We start from the raw sequence: 16770 nt of genomic DNA on the forward strand, positions 1-16770 counted from the left end.
GTGCTCCTTTCCCGTCATTTTTTTTCTCGCAGGTACTGCTCTCAGAGTAACTTTAAATGCAAACGGGATGGGAGATTCCTATGGGGGAAAAGTCTGGTGTAGCCTCGGACCGGCGGGGTATTTTTTCGGTCACAAATGAAGGACGTTAAAAAGTATATTAAAATGGTAAAGATTTTATTGTATCGGAAAAAAAGAGCTATCTGTACAATTCTAAGAGACAGTAAATAAAACGACATTGTCCCTGTCGGAACTTAAATAGCAGGCCTTTTAAAATTTGTACAATTCAAACAAAACCAGGTCTTAAATCTGTACATTTTTTTTAAATTTATAGTGTAATATTTAAATGTTTTGATTCTGGGATTTGTCCTTTTTTATTTCCATAGCATGCAAAAAATTCTAAAAAGAGTAAAAAATAATTCTAGGATTTTTTTTTTTAGTTTTCCTTTTTTTTTTTTTTGTTACCACCTTCATATCAAAAATACGAAAGGCAGCTTTTTAATAAAAGCACAACACTAGCAGAAAATGGTAAAAATAGCTTTTAATTGGTAAAATGAGGCAGAAATTGCATTGGAGACAAATCTCTATGCTCTAGGAAAAAAAGAAAGTATATATTTTTTCAACTTGCATTATCACCCAGCCCCAAGTTCCCAAGATTGCGAAAGAAAAAAATATTTTTAAAAGGAAAAAAATTAGTTCGTGCACATCTGAAACATGCAAGGAAAGGAAAGCGGCTAATTTTTTGCTGTTGCCGTTTTAAGCCTAACTTAAATCTTCTCTAAAGTGGTTTGTTTCGGAAGTCTTTGAAAACAACTGCTTTCCCAAACATCTGTTGGAAGCCAGGTTTATTCCAAGGTTACGTGTCTCCCTTATAGATAAAATAATCATCACTGATAGCTAATAGAAAAAAATAATAATCAAAACCTCAAAAAGAAGGGGGAAGAAAAAAAATTCCAATATATAAGTTTAAATATTTATACAGAAGCCGTCCGTAATTGCACCGTTCCGAAGATGTGGCAGGCGGAGGGATATCGACTCTACCCTAAATTAATCGGGGGGTGTGTGTCTGTGGTGGGGTTCTATTGCTTATTGCTCCGACCGAGGGGAGCAGCCGCCCCGCCGCGCTGCCGGGGTCGGGATGGTGGGCCGAGGGTGCCGGTTTGGAGCTGTCGGGATGGGGGGGAGGGAAATGGGGGGGGAGACGCCGGCCGCCCCTCAGTCATCCACGTCGATCTCCACGTCCTCCTCCTCCTCTTCCTCCTCCTCCTCGCTGTCCCGGCGGCTGCGGGGCCGCTCCGTGGGGGGCGAGGCGGGGCGGGGCGGCGGCGGAGCGCCGGGCTCCCGGGCGGCAGCGGGGGGCGGCGGCGGGGACCCGGTCCGCGCCTTGCCCCTTCCCTCGGCGCTGGGCTCCAGCTCGGCCAAGGCCACGATGTCCACGGCGGGGTTGGGGCCCAGCTTTTTGGCCGATTCCACGTCGGCCTTCATCTCCTCCAGGTCTCTCTTGAGCTTGGCGCGGCGGTTCTGGAACCAGGTGATGACCTGGGCGTTGGTGAGCCCCAGCTGCTGGGCGATCTGGTCCCGGTCCGCCGGCGACAGATATTTTTGGTAGAGGAATCGCTTCTCCAGCTCGTAGATCTGGTGGTTGGTGAAGGCCGTCCGCGACTTCCGACGCTTCTTCGGCGTTTGACGCTGCCCGAAGATGGTCATCCCGTCCCGGCCTGCCGACGAGCCGCCAGATTGTCCCCGCTTTCCCGTGTCCACCCCGACCCGAGTCCCCGGATCCCACACCCCTGCCCCGTCGGTATCTGGAGGGAGCGAGGCAGAGCCCCCTCTCCCGCACCCCGAGTGCCACGGGGGAGGATGCTGCCGGGTACCGGCCGGGTACGGGCCGCCCAGGGACCCCCATCCCACCCCATGCGACACCCTGGGAGATGGCGGGGGACGAGGAGAGAAGGCAAACCAGGCCGTGGGGAGGAGCGGGGCACCCACCCGTTGGAGGACCCCCCTACTCTGAGAGGGGCTTACCTTCGGCCGCCTGCAGCACGCTGACTTCCAGCCCTTTGAAGGTCTTGCTGGCCAGCTCTTCCAGGGCACAGAGAGGCGAGGTCTGGGAGAGCAGCGCCCGGCCGGAGAGGGGCAGCCCGGCCGGGGGGTGCTTCTCGGCGGCGGAGAGGAGGTGGGCCGTTCCGCAGAGGGTGTAACTCCTCCGCACCGAGGGCTTGTTGAGGATGTCCTCGATGCTGAAGGGGGTGAGGGGCTTGTTGGAGTTGGCCGGCGGTGGGAGGTGATCCAAGGGGCTCCGCCGCCGTTCTTCCCCCGAGGAGGGCTTGGGTTCTTCTTTGGAAGTCATGGTGGGGCCGGGCTGCACGGGGCTGCCTTCCCCACCCGCGACGGGGATGCGCTGCCGCGGGGAGAAGCCCCCGGCGGGATCGCGGGGTGACGGCGGCGAAGACAGCGAGCAAAAGTTGAAGCCCACCTCCAACTCCGGCGGAGGAGCCCCGGGTCCTCCCGGGGAGAGCCACGTCGGGCGGCGGGCCGGGCGGGCAGGGCGGCGGGCGGGCGCGGAGCGGAGCAGAGCTGCCGTCGGTCCCTCGCCGAGAGGTGGTCCTGCCGTACCTCTTGTCCCAGGGTTTTGGGTCGGAGATTTCCCCCCCTCCTGTCTATCTCCTCTCTCTCTCTCTCTCTCTCTCTCCCCCCCCTGTCTCTCCTCTTTCTTTCTCTTTCTAGTTGCTATTTTAAGAAACACACCAAATCACAGCACTTTCCCTGCCCCCCCCCACAGCTAATACCCACCCCAAAATAATTTTGAAAAATAATTTTTAAAAAAGAAAGAGAAAAAGAAAAAGCAGACTTCGTCGAGGGGAAGAATAGCCCTCGCACCGAGACCTCGGACCAGGGGGAAAGAAGCGAGAAGAGATGGGGTAATTGACTATTGCTAACAAGTTATTGTTGATTGGGAGGTAATCAATTATCTTCAATGACACTTTTCGCCCTCTCTCTCTCTCTCTCTTTCTCTCTCTCTCTCTCTCTGTCCAATGCAGGCTTTTGCAAGTTCGGAGACCCATTAATTAGGAGGCGGTATGGAGGTGGAGCCCAGTTGAATTATAATGCTGAATGCACTTGTCATATTCTGGCCCTGCTATTTGTTTGGACATATATATTTTTAAATTACATTACAAACCAGCCTTTATTGCATCAGGATAATACAGTATAGTGAAAAATAATAATAAGCGAAAACAAAACAAACCGAAAAATATCCGGCTGTATCTATCTTTTTTTTCTTCCCCCTGAGATTTTTTTGTTTGTTTTGTTTTCTTTTTATTTCTCCCTCCTGCTAATTTCGGCTACCAGGTTATTCAAAATGTCTCTCTTCAGCTCTACCCAGAGCCGTTTTTATTTTTTTTAATTTTTTTTTTTTTATGAGGGGAAGAAGGGGAGAGCCTGGTTTCAGGTAAGGCAGACCTTTCCTTTCCAATAAAACCCGAAGGTTTCCGCCGAATTTGTCGTGCTCCTCTTTCCCAGCGCCCAGTGTCGGAGCGTGCTGTGGGGGCCGGGGCGGGAGCAGGGCCCCTCCGGTGTCGGGAGAGCCCACGGAGGGATTGTGTGGCGGGGGCCGGGAGTGCTCTGGGGATGTCGGCGGCTTCTTGGGCTCCAGTGGCGCCGGGTGGTCCTGGCCGGGTGCAGCGCGGGGGGAAAGAGTCGGGGAGGGCCGGTTTCTAGTCCGAGTCCTTTTGCTGTGAGCCCACGGGTGGTTCTGGAGAGGGGCAGGGGTGGCGAGGGTTGCTGTGCCCCCCACTATGGGGGAACCCGGCCCGGCCCGGCTCTCCGCAGGGCCAGACCCGCTCCTTAGTATTTCAACGGGGATCACCACCCCTCTTCTGTCTCGCCGTTCCACAGGGACGGAGACAAAGCCCAGAGCCGGGGTGAACAGCTTGGCCCCCACTGCGGGCGTGAACGGTCCCCCCACAGTCCCCGGGGGGACCTCGGCCGGGACACGAGCCGCGGGCCGGGCTGGGGCTGGACGGGACGGGACGGGCGCTGGCTGGAGGGGTGGTGGGGCAGGAAGAGAGACAGGGGCTTGGATCCGGCCCCAACTTTCCCTCCTCACCTTGAGGGCCAAGAGGAGGACGGCTGGCAGTTCCCAGGCCGCTAGGTACCAAACAAGCACAAAAGAAGCAAATGGCTCCTCTCCTTAAAGCGCCCTCTTCCCATTTTTTATAGCTCTCTGGGAGTCTCTTTATGCAGTGACCTATTTTTAAAGGCCTATATTGGGTTATTCATCATATCAAATACTGCGAGGAGATGGGGGGGAGCCGGTCGGGGGGGAGCGAATTACACTGATTCTAAATCGCCCAGCTTCTTTGCTTTGCTAGGTGGATTATTTGCTTCGCTTTGCTTGGGTTTTATGAAGTGATTTAAACATATTTTAACCAATTAGAGACTTTCCTCCTCTCCCTTGTGTCCCCTCGCATTGTTTTCCAGCGTGTCGTTTTATGTCAGGATCCAGGTTTTATTGAGAACTCAGCCGGGGTTCTGGTGTTATAATTACAGAAATAAAATTAAAAAAAAAAAAAAAAGAGACGGGGGGAAACGAAACAAAAATAGCCTCGTTCCTGAATGCGAGTTTGGGCGGGCTGGCGGGCGTACGGGATGCTCTGAGGCTCAGCCGGTTACCGGCTGCAGCCCTTCCCTCAGAGCGGAGTGCAGACACGGGAGCAGCTTACTCCCCCATCTCAAGCACAGCCCGTTTCTCTCAAGTCACGGGCAAAAGTGCTTCAGACACAGCGAAATCCTGCAAACCGTTTTGGATACCCTGTTGTCCCCCCAGCCTGCGTCTCCCTTCTCTTCCTACGCGGGAGGACAGGGCTGTCAAAACACTCTGCTTTTTTTTTTTGCTTTTGGCTGCCTAATAGGGGCAGAGCCCTGGGGAGGACGGACAGCAGCCTCAGTACAGACTTCCCGACACAGAGGGACCCTTCCTCGTTTGCCTCGGCCACTGCCTGCTAGGGGATAGCCGGGTTCATGCTTTGCATGAATAGCTCAACCCGGCGGCTCCAGGCCTGTCGCCTGCCCTTGTGCCCGGCGTTCCTCCCTACATAGCATCTCACTGAAAAAAAGGGTGGTTGAGAGGGAAGGGGGCAGATCCCGGCCCCCTTCCCCGAGTCCCCCGGTTCTCGGTGGTTGTCCCAGCAGGGTCTGACCGAGCCTTCTCCGCTGTGCTCTCGGCTGCCCGGTGCTGCCTATGGCGGATTTGGGCTCGTTTGTACTGCGCTTACTTTTCCTTTGCAACCGCTGCATCTCCCTCCTCGCAAACGACTCTGCGCACCGGGGGTGGGCTGCCCCCAGCCCAGCTTAGGGGGAGAGCTCTTTATCTCCCCTCCTCATCCTTCGGAATTTAATTATTTTAATTTTCTTTTTTGGCAGCCTGTTTGGCACCCCGCCCCGAATTAGGGACTCTCAGTGCCCCTCGGCGTGTCCCATTGAATCTCACTGTTCTTGGAGGGCTCCTGAGAGCAAGGGAGCCGCGGCGATAGCCGGGGGCCTGCTCCAGCCACCGCCAGGGAACTTCGCATCCCTCCGGGCTCTTCTGCCCGTCCCGCAGGGACGCAGCAGCTAGTCGTGTGTCCCAACTTTGAGGTCGTTTGGGAAAGATCACCCTCATCCAATGCGCTTCAAAATCCTCCTTCCCTCCCGCTTCTGCCTGCAACAGCCCCTCTGTGTGGGACCTGGATCTCACCTACTCCTGGTGCAGGCAGAAGTTTGAGTCGAGTCTGCTGCCGAGAGGCGGGGGGAAGCGGGGCTGGGGAGTACAGCAGCCCTTGGATGTCCCCGGATATGGATGAGGGCTTCCCCTGAAACCTTTGGGGAAGTGTCGGTCTGGGTCCCTGCCTTCCATCGTGGAAGAAAAGCGAGTAAACCTGCGGCGTTTCCTCCTCACAGAGGAGAAAACTGCCGCTGAAATCAAAACTCCTAGTGAGTGGGGACACACGCCAAAAAAAAAAAAAAAAACCAACCCAAAAAAACAAGTCTCAGTCTACGAGTAGCATCTTTGCAAGCCTCTCCTCTTGCCGTCTCCAGAACCGTATTTCGGGGTGTGGGCATAGCTGCCCTCCCCGGAAGAGTCCCGGGCCCGGCGGGCAGCAGCGGGACGCTCCCGGGGCTGCCCGGCTCTGGCTGTGTGCGGTCCGCTCCTGTCCAGGAAAATGTCACAGGAATATAATTAAAGCAGGCGGCATATATCATTCAAGTGTTGATCACCAAAGTAACTGCGTACAAATGACACCTCCTTTCCAGGCATAGCTGAGCCGTGCATGGCTCCCAGCTATGTCTGCCTAGTTTAAGTGGTCTAAACACGTTACCACTCCCTGTTAGCAGCGGGGAGAGAAGCAAAACTCCGTGCCCTCGAGCAAGTAGCTAGTCTTGGCACAGCATCTCTCAAAGGGGGGAGGGCGAGCCGGGAACCTACGAAATAACTGTTTTAGTCTTCGAACACCCCTCCAAGTTTGGGGCTGCGAGGGCTGAGGGGCAGAGAGGCCCCGGTGGGACCCGCGGTGAAGAACGGAGAGCCACGGCGGGGTCTGTGGTCCCTGTCCCAGTCCACTCTTTAAAAACGGCCGGTAAAAGGTACCTACAGGTATCCCCTGATGCCGCTGCCGGGCACTGCACGGCGTTGCTCTCTTTGGAAAACAACCGTCCCGAGCTGGGCGTCCGTCGGCTCCCAGCTGTGATGGGGAGGGGGCACTGGGGTAGCGGGGAGCGCCGTGGGGTTGGGAAGAAGCTTCCCAGCAGAGCCCATTTCTGGAGCTCGTTGTACAGCTATCGGCCGATCCTTCCTTCCCTCGCAACCACCTCCTTACAGGGGAAGAAACTTCTCTGCACCAAAGCGCTCCCATCCGGCCTGGGAGACGGAGTCAGGGGCAACGCACCTGGCCCGGGTCGGCCCGGCCCGGGCCGGCTGGGACACACCGGCACCGCGAAGCCCAGAACTTTCCCCGGCAGAGAAAGATGGAGAGGTCGCCGTTCCCTCGGAGGTATTCGGCCGCGGGGCCGGGACCTGAACGGGGCCGACCAGGGACGAAACCCGCGGGGCCCAGAAACTCAACCAGAAGCGGGATGCGAGGAACAGCCCCCCTCGGGCGGACGGGCGGTGCGGTGCCCAGCTCCCCGACTCCACCTGGGGATTTTCGTTTGCAAACCAACTCTCGGGGCGACTCAGCGGCTCCGAGATCAGCGGAGCTGCAGGGTCCGTGTACTTTCTGCCCACTCCTGCGACCGATTTGTTCCCCACCCGCAAAGTCCCCGCATAATGGAGCTGGCACGGCAGTGCTCGCACCACTCTCGACGTCCCGCTGTGGGGCCGTGAGGAGGGGGAGCCTCAATTTAGGCAAGCCCCTGGCCCGGTGTAAGCAAGCACTCTCTCGGGCTGGTGTAAAGGAAATAGGGGAGCCCGTCTCCCCCACAAGCCGTTTTAGAGCACAAATGAAAAGGAACTACTCGGTGGATCAACTCCTCCAGCCACCTCATCAACCTGCGTGGGGTCCCAGGGAGAATTTCCCATAGCAGGGAAGAAATGTGGGGGTGCCCCCATCCCTAATGTCCGGAACCAGTACGTTGTCAGTCCTCTTAGCACAGCCGGGGACCCTCTCGTCCCACCATTCCTGGTGGATTTTAGGGATTCCCTGGGGTTTGCTGGGGCTAGAGAACCAATCTGCACTGATGGCTCCCCAGCCAGACCCCTGGGTTTCCCCTGGGAACAGAGTCTCCAGTAGCCGTTCCAGGAGTTCTCGTGAGAGAAGGGCCAACAGAAGCGTCTGAACGTATTTAATTTTTTACATTCCAGTATTTTATTTTCTAGTCCAAGAAATCCAGTAGGACTCAAGCTTCCTGGGAAAAACAGTCGGGACGTGCCTGTCCCAGCTCCATACAAGGCGAGAGCTTGATTTTTATCAATTCATAGTTTTAAAACCCCCTAAATATTCCGATAAATGCCATCCGCACAACTCCTCTGGAGGGCAGGGAGGTGGGATCGAGACTGTCGGGGGCATTTCAGGCCTCCTGGCCGTGTCAGGGTCTGTGCATGACAGAGATTTAGCAGCTCTCGGACCCTCCCTGCTCCGTCCCAGTTCTAGGAGAGAAAAGGCCGGGCCTTAGGGCAAGCGCGGAAGACTCTTCAGAGGGGATCAGCGCAGCCCCGGCCTGTTCAGAGCCTGTTTGTCCCCTGGGCCACTTTCGTTTTGGGTCGGGGAGCAGCCGCTGTCTTCTCTCCAGTCCTTCTCTGTTCCAGGAAAGAGGATGGAAAAGGGGAAGAGATGGCCACGGAGCTGACCCTGGGACGGCGGGGCTGGGCGCTGGGGAGGCGGGGGCAGACGGCAGCCGGCCTGTGCAGCTGGGCCTGGAGGCGGCTGGAATTAGCGCACAGCGCTGGGTTCCCCTGTCACCTCTGGGCTCCGCGGGGCTGGTCTGGGGGTGTCGAGACACGAGGCGATGCCCATCTCACCCCAGTCCTGGGTATCCCTCACTTCCCTCGGGAGAGAAGCTGCAAAGGGTCTGCCGCAAGACTTCTCCCTGCCCTGCAACTGCGCTCCGGACTCGGGGCTCCACAAAACTTTGGTTGGTTGGTCGGCGAGGGGGACAAACGACACAGCCACCCAGGACTGTGACAGCCGAGCCATGCTGGCTCCTCCGAGACCTGTAATATCTCTGCCGCTCCCGGCATGCGTGAATAATTCACCAGGCTGCCAAAAGCAAGTAACGTTTGTGCCAGCTATGAAAGAGCTGGGGAGGCGAAGGCTCATTTTTGGGGGGCAGGAGGAGGTGTGGGGAATCAATTGAAACTTAATAAAGGGACTGGGGGGGGACAATGGTGGAAATAAGGCAGGCAACTTCTTCTAATAACAACTTGGTGTTAATAATTCAGGAGCAGTCATTGGATTATAGTGCAATATCCGAAGTACACGTCGCTGGCACTGTGCGGGTGGATAATGTAATCGGAGCTCATTTTGCCTTCCAATAAATTACAGCAGCAAAAGTTTCCTGTTAAAGCAGTTATTTGTATTTCTTTTTTGAAGGTGATTCCCCTTCCAACAACTGCAGTAAGACAATTAATTAAAAACTAATATTTCCATCCATTGCAAGAGCAGCACCAAGACGCAAAGCCACAGTTTGACTGTGATGTCTTCCAACTTTCAGTGCTGCGAGGTGCTCCTCCTTCTCACTTCTTTCTTTCAGTCCCCCTGTTTTTTCATCCCTCCTTTGTTTTCATCCTACTCCATCTGGCCACAGAGGAGCCCTCCAAGCTCAGAGAAGTGCTGCTGGAAAGAAAACTCTCCCTAAAATACATCTCTTCATGTTAGACTTGCCATGTTTGTTCCTCTTGTCCTGTTATGAAGGGGTAGCAGCTAGAGGTAGGATCAAACAACAGTTCACTTGTCTTTCAACTCACACATGAGGTGAGTTTGCAAGGCCTCAGACAACTCTTCTTCTTTTTATTCCAAACTGCAGCAGCATTTAGCAGTAGACACATCCCCAGACCCAGCCAGGGTATTGCAACTTTCCTCTTCTGTATTACCCTGTTCCTCTCACCAAAGGCAGGCCTTCTCATCGCCTTCATTTCCAGCTGGGGTTCAAAAGATGATTCTCCAACCTCTCCCAGCCTCTGCTGCTGGACAGAGGGATCCACTGCTCTCCAGTGCCAAGCTGCTCTCTGCATCCTCAGACCTGCTTCATAAAGAAGCCTTTCCCCAGGAGTTTGTCCATGACCAGCAGACATCTCTGATGAGATGCTTTACACACATGTTTATTTTATTCTGCTTTCTGTTTCAGGAACCTTAAACACATTCCTCAGCTGGTCATATTTCAGGCAGGGCTCTTTCTATGGGTACTTTTAGTATCCTGTAATGGTGACTGGCATTCCCATCCTGCATAATAGCTGTTGTCAGCTTACAGTGTTTCTGTACCGACCACTGTCAGATCAGGCTGTCTCCCTATCTCCAGTGCTGCATGGAGGTACGATAGGGAAAGAGAGAAAAGAGCTTCCTGGAGAAGGCTGGAGTGAAAAAAAAAATCTCTCTTGTTGGGCACCTTCCTGATTACCACTCTTCAGATTCAGACTCTGACCTCTGAAGTTTAATATTACTACAACATTCTCTTATGATTCTGCCTCTGAGCACCCTGGAATCCTGTCCACTTCCCTTCTCTGTTTTGTTCAGTTTGTGACATCTCTTGGCACCAAATTCCCATGTCATCTGGCCTGGCACCCAGGACTCTTTTTCAGCTGATGTACAATAACTTGTGACTTGTGGAACTTTACAGCCTGGACTTTTTCTCCTGGGCACTGAGTAAAGCCTGTGTAGTGAATAGCCTCAAGATTGATTCAATTTTTCTGCTTGAAATCTCTTTGGGGTCTGTTTAGCTGCGTTGTTTTTTACAGGTGTGCAAAGCAGGTCTTTACTAATGCCAAATATGCAGCAACAGTGGGTCTGGATTCCGCTTGCACATGGAAAAAGCAGTCAGGTTCTCTGCACTTGCCTGCGTCGGTGTTACAATTTAACTAAGACCTGCCAGTGCTTCTCAGTAAGAGCTAAGAGGGTGAGCAAGGGAGGTATTAAGGCAGCACACAGCAGAAATAACCTGGTCTGGGGTGTGCAAAGGCTCTGGCTGGCTGTTGTGGGCATCTCTCACCCTTGGGAGAGACTGGAAGTGGTGGGGCATGAGAGATCCCTGGCCAGGGATCTGCCACTAGAGGTAGGGCACTGAGGGCAGCCGTGGAGGGGCTAGGTCAGTCTGTCTGAGAGCACAGGTTAACTTCCCAGAAGCAGCCCCTCTCCCTCACTTTAAATCTTGGGATTTTCTGCTTGGAAAGCTGTGTACCTGCTCCTGATGCCTTTTGCAGTCTCAGTGAAGCAATGGGTGTTGAAGTCTCCCGTGCCCTCTGAACTTACTGCCAAACTCCAGATGGACCTTTATTTACAGTGAAAGGAACGTTTGTGAATCTTGGAGTACATGGACTCCAAGGACAGGAGAGAATTTTTTTTTTTAATTTCCCAATGCTAAATAAACACTTGTTGACTGGTAATGCAATGTAAAATTTATAGAAGATAGGATTTTTTTACTGAGATGTGTACAGATCCCTAAATGGTGACCTCATTACACACAAGGAGTGTAGGCAGTGGGTAAGGAGGTGTGAAGTCCAGCAGTGGATAATCTGTGCCCCTCACAGCTGTGGGGCAGTTGCAATGTGGGTACACCAGGGACTCTCTTCCCTTTGGTCTTTGTCCTTTTGCCCTGTATTGTAGTCTGCAATCTCACCAGCTCAGCCTAGTGGAGCTGGGCACACTGTGCTGCAAGAACATGACCTTTTGCTCTGAAGATGGCAACAGCCTTGTGCTGGCAGCAGAACAACATACCCAGTACAAATAGAATCATTCTGATAATAAATCACCATCCATAATAAGAAGACATCGTTAATAATAAGTCATCCAGGGGCCTCTTGAGATCAGAGTACAACTTACTGTAAAAATAGAGAGGAAACATGGTGTGATCATTACAAGCAAGATAACAAATAAAACAGAAAATGACTTTTATAGGCATTTAGCTCTTCTTTCCTTCCCTCAGCTTCCAACTAGTTCTGTTTTCAGTCAGGATGGCTATGATTTAAGTTTGGTCACAAACACAGACTGGATTTTTGCAGATGCAGAGCCCTGTGAGCTGACTACACCTGTGAGCTGGCCAGATCACTATCTGCAAAGGAGTTGTCTGGCAAAAATCCCTCCTTTTTTCCCCTTCTGCTCACAGTGTGATCCTTTAGTTATCCTGATTTCTCCAAAGGTGATGGATACAGGCTCCCTGGCTATGATATACAGAAACCAACTGAGGCTTTGGTCATAGATACCCCCTCTTTCTGTATGCCATCAGTTGGCAGGATTTGTTGCCCAGCTTTGTTTTGGCTCAGCTGATAGGGTAACTTCAGAAACCAGAGGATAGTGAGGGGCAAACACATGGTAAAATGTGAGCTTTGAAATGAATGAATGGTTGCATCAAGAGCTCACCAGACCCAGGAATATTTTCACACATAAACTGCCTGGCAGCAAAAGACTCGTGAAAATTGCTTCGTGCACAGAAGCAAAGGGAATTTCACACATTTGTTTAAGAACAAATTTGCAAGTCACCCTTGTACTGTTCTGCCAGCTCTAATCTGCTTGGGATATCAGTGCTGCTTCCTTGCAGCACAGGGGAAAGAGGCTAGGGCTGTTCAAATCTTTCTTGGTTTTTCCCCTTGTTTGCATTTGCCAGGCAAACAATAGCAGATGTTATATAGTCAGTTCAGTTTGCTACTAGTCCCATTATGCTCTATTTATGTTTCACTTTATTGGCTTTTTTTTTTTTTTATTTTCCTATTATTGTTTCACTCTGGGGGAGGCAGAGGATATAATATATTCATCTTTATTATACAAAATCTGTGTGAAGCATTTAATAAAATGCTGTTTCCACACAGCTAGGAATATTACTGTTAGCTGTTTTTAAGTTAATGCTCCTATTAAAAAATGTTTGATGGCTGCAGTGACTGGAACTTGTGTGGACAAAAAGCACACACACCACTAAATAAGGCACTCATAGCAATTCAGAGATTTCTTGATGTCTTGTGGAAAACTTCTGTTTAGCCAGATTTCTGCTTATTTAGCATATTTCTAGCATTGTTCTTCCCTAGTTTTATTATTAGTTGTATTTGAATGGAAAATAAATTTTTTCTTTTCTCCCCAAAACTTTCCCCTGAGATTGGAGGGGCCAAATCTGGCCCTCATCCCCAGGTCTCTTTCCCAAGCAGGAGTTTTGGCAGAGTTTGGGCAAAGACAAGTGGGGAAGGGCACTAATAGGAAGATAGTCATGGTTGCTCTTTGAACCTGGACCTGCTTGTGTCATGCTCAAGGTGCTTTCCTGTCCCAAAGCTGCTGATTCATAGCCAAAAATGTCTGCATGAGGTAGGCTAGGCCTGTTCTGCTTTACAAATTGGTGGTCAGGGGCAGAGGGTCTATGCCTGCTCATGGTCACGGAGCAGGGCACTTTTTGAGACCTCCATATCACGGCACTTGGCTGTGCCAGGAATGGGGGTGGCTCTCTGCAGACCAGGAGCACAGGAGATGGTGCTGTTTCTGGGGGTACTCAGGGAATCATGCAAAATAGCAGTGAAAAGTCAATATTACTGCATCAGGTGAGAAGAGATGAGCAAAGAATAAGAATCTATTTCTGCAAAACAGAAACAGGAGAAAGATCTTTCAGAAAAGTGTTTCCCTAATTGATAACTTTCCAGGAAAGACTGGAAACCACACCCAAGACAAGACTGACTCAGAGAGTCTGCTTTTAGACCCAGAGCTCAGTCAATCACACAACTTAACACCAAGCTTATCCCCAGGACAGGCAGGGGTCTGACTTGGAGGTGTGGCTCTGTGAATCCTCTCAGAATCAGATGGTTCATCCCTTGGAAGAGCAAGGAGGCAGTCCAGTGATGTGAGTGTTACGTGTTTGCAGGAGTGCTAATGGCAGTCGGCCTGGCACTGATCCATACTGGATGTGAGAGGCTGAGGAAGGCCATACAGGGTTTAATGAAATTCTACGTAGCCTCATATCCTGACTCCATTGCTGCTGCTTCTGGTCATCCTGAGAGAGCAAAAGGCCCAACTGTATTATATATAATTCTGTATATTATTATCATACAAAATTTAGTAAGTATATGTCATGCTTCGCAGGGATACTTTCCCAGCCCTCAGCTGATTGTGGTTCAGAGACTCCTGAGCCAGAAGTGATACCTTCATGTCTTGTGGCCCCAGATAGATTGTTCTTGCATGAATGGATCTAACCACTTATATAATCTTTTGGTATCCATGATATCCTAGGGCAATGTGCTTCATGGCTGATCTACCAGCTATGCAGATAAGATCTTCCTTTTGTTTGTTATGAATCTGCCACCTGATAACTCTACATCTGCTTGCACTTGTTCAGGAAGAAGTGGCATACACTTAATCCCTGCTCACCCACTCCTCAGCCTGTCTGACAGCACAGAAGTTCTTTGGTAGAGCCTGTCAGCCTGCATGGAACTGGCGTGGGAGAGGTGAATCTCCTGTCATTCAGGACTGAGTACTCAATGGAGAAGACCAAGGAAAGTCAAGATGCACCTCAGAGGGAGGATGACATTCATGGTGTGGTGGGCAATGGGGTAGCCTCTGGTGTCTCTGGTTGAGCAAATACCTGAGGAAGGTGTTGGACCACCACAATAAGTTGGAGGAAGTTTCTTGGCTGATACATGGGGTTGATAGCAGTCAATGCGAAGGGTTGGCTAGTGGAGCTGCAGTGGTGGAACAGAAATAGTGGGGAAGGAGGTCAACCCAGTCAGTCAAAATCTCCAGAGCTTCCTGAGTAGCTAGGAAAAAGCAGACCAGGAATTTGGGGTTCACACATTCCCTCTTGGAATGAACCTAAGCTGGGCATCACTGCATTGAACAGAGAGCATCCACTGGCAGTACCCAAGACAGCACTGTTTGGACAAAAGACTGTCCCTCAGCCTGACCCCACCATGGCCTGGAATGCTCTGGGTTTGTTCCTTTGCCCACCCAGGTTTTGGTGCCTCTGTATACCCCACATTCTCAGGGTTGGGAGGGTTTTGCAGCTGTAAAATTAAATCCAAGGGACTTTTTGGCCCTGCTATGAAATTATGTTTTGGGACGTTACAGCAAAAGTGTAAGGACAAGTGTGCTCAGCCTTCACAAGGTTTTTCTCTAGACATGGCACTGTTGGGGAGGGAGAGGAGCTGGGGGAGGACATGCCTGCTGTCAGAGCAGTCATTTCATGACATTGCACTCTCCAGACAAGAGCACCTGTGAGACAGAAAGAGTTTGGTAAGCTTGAGAAAGTGGAAGTGTTTGCAAAAGCACCATAAACATCTGCTGAGAGGTAGCTGGGAACGTGACTGTGAGACAGAATGAGGAGGTGAAAGGGGAAAGGAAAACAGGTCTTTAAAACAGGTCTTTAAAACAGGTGAAAGCCGCCAGCCCTGTGGGGGTGATGTGAAAGCCTCAATGGCGCTGTGGGGGACACAAACCCTGCCAGGCTGAGGAGGGAGCCCCTGGGGAGGTTTCCTGAGGCTTTTGCAATGTGGTAGGAGTAAGGAAAGAGCCAGATTTGCTCGAAATACTTCATTTTAATTGCAGAAGGCTGCCTGCCGTCTCCCCACAGCCTTGCTGGGATGTGTTTCTGTCTCAATCATATGCATGCGACATTTGGACTGGTGAATGGTGCCACTGATGGGCAAGGGCCAAAATGTCATTGCTGTAGGTATCTCCCCCTGTTTAGACAGACCTCTAGGGCTTAAACCCTGACCATTGCCCTGCTGGGCAAACTCTTTGGGTCACCCAGTCTCACTGCTTCACTGGATTTCTGCCAGTTTTTAACATTTCACTTAAAATGTCACTTGGGGACAGTTCAACTTGCACATGTGGGTTTTCTCATCTGAGATTTGTGGTGACAGAGATACCCTTGAAGGTGAGTGAATATTAAGAACAAATCACTCAGGACAAGGGACATGGATAAGCCACCATGTATTTCATTGGTTTAAGCATTCTCTCATGATTTTGAACCTGCTTCCCAGTTTTTTTGGCTGCTTGGTGTTGACAGCGCAGAAACAGAGCACAGGTTTCCTGCCAGGATCCAGAGTTCTAGTGAATTTCCCAAATCCCTCAGTCTTCAGAAGCCATTAAACAAAATAACTTTACTTCCTGTGACCTCCCATTACAGCTCCTGACCTGCAGTGTTGTAACACACAGCTCCAAAGGCTGCATCCCAAGGGGCACCTTCCAAGCCTCATCTCTCTGCTGAGCACCTTGCAAATGAACTGTGGGTTCATCTGTATTTGATGTGCTCCTTGTTGATGAAGAGTGAAGTATGAAGGCAGCAAATCTGCATGCTCCAGAGGCAAAAATGTGGTGCAGATGTTTTATCCCACAATGTAGGTCTGGAAGACCTAGAAGAATCCATGAGCTTATCCAGCCCTTCATCCTATAATGGTAATTAGTCATACTGGGGTTTGTGTGAAATGCACCACTTTTCCCAGCAAGTGATTTCCATTGCTTTAGGTGAGGACCCTGAGACACAGAGAGGTGATGATACTGGTGTTCCTTTTGTGCTCTTTCCCAGCTCTTGGTTATTTTGAAGGCAGTTACACCAAAAACTTCTCCTCACTGTAATCTCCCAGTTCAGTTTCTCATAACCAGCACTGGATAATCTTTCTCCATCACCTAACAGCTTATACCCCAGACCTGAAACTGCACTGCTGAAATAGTCCAGCTGAAACAGCTCTACACTACTGTATTCTTTTTCATCAATTCAAAACCTGCCCAGAAATGAGTGAAAAATATCCCCTGTGGGGCCTGAGGTAGGACCTGTTTGAGTCCTCTCCATGCTGGTCTCCTGGTGTGGGTTGGCCACCTTTCCCCTGCAGGGCTAGTCCTTCCCCTGGACGCCAAGCTGTGTTGCCCTGGGAGCAGTGCCAGGTAGCATTTGCAGACTTACTTGTCCAATGGTAACTGAGTTCAGAGGAGGGATGTTGCCCTGGCTGTGGGGCCACAAAGAGCAGGAGTTGTGGCAGTGGGGGACACTCCTCATCCCATGCAGAAACAACTCTGGAGTGTGGAGACAAATGAGGGTGTTGGGCAGAGTGTCAGGGGCAGGCAGAGCATTGCAGGCAGCCCCTTACTGTTGCATCACTGCATGGGAGCAGATCCCTCC

The 16770-nt window shown here is 51.4% G+C and overlaps 1 protein-coding gene across 1 annotated transcript; it reads right to left on the reverse strand.

Moving 5' to 3' along the window:
- Window positions 1-209: 209 nt before the first annotated feature.
- Window positions 210-2543, reverse strand: LBX1 (ladybird homeobox 1). Its single transcript, XM_053949351.1, has 2 exons — window positions 2023-2543; window positions 210-1715 (listed from the first exon to the last, which is right to left on the reverse strand). The coding sequence occupies exons 1-2, from the start codon at window positions 2345-2347 to the stop codon at window positions 1213-1215; spliced, it is 828 nt and encodes a 275-aa protein (XP_053805326.1). The 5' UTR covers window positions 2348-2543; the 3' UTR covers window positions 210-1212.
- Window positions 2544-16770: the final 14227 nt, after the last annotated feature.

The sequence above is a fragment of the Vidua chalybeata genome, chromosome 8 (genome assembly GCF_026979565.1).
Source record: "Vidua chalybeata isolate OUT-0048 chromosome 8, bVidCha1 merged haplotype, whole genome shotgun sequence".
NCBI lineage: Eukaryota > Metazoa > Chordata > Aves > Passeriformes > Viduidae > Vidua > Vidua chalybeata.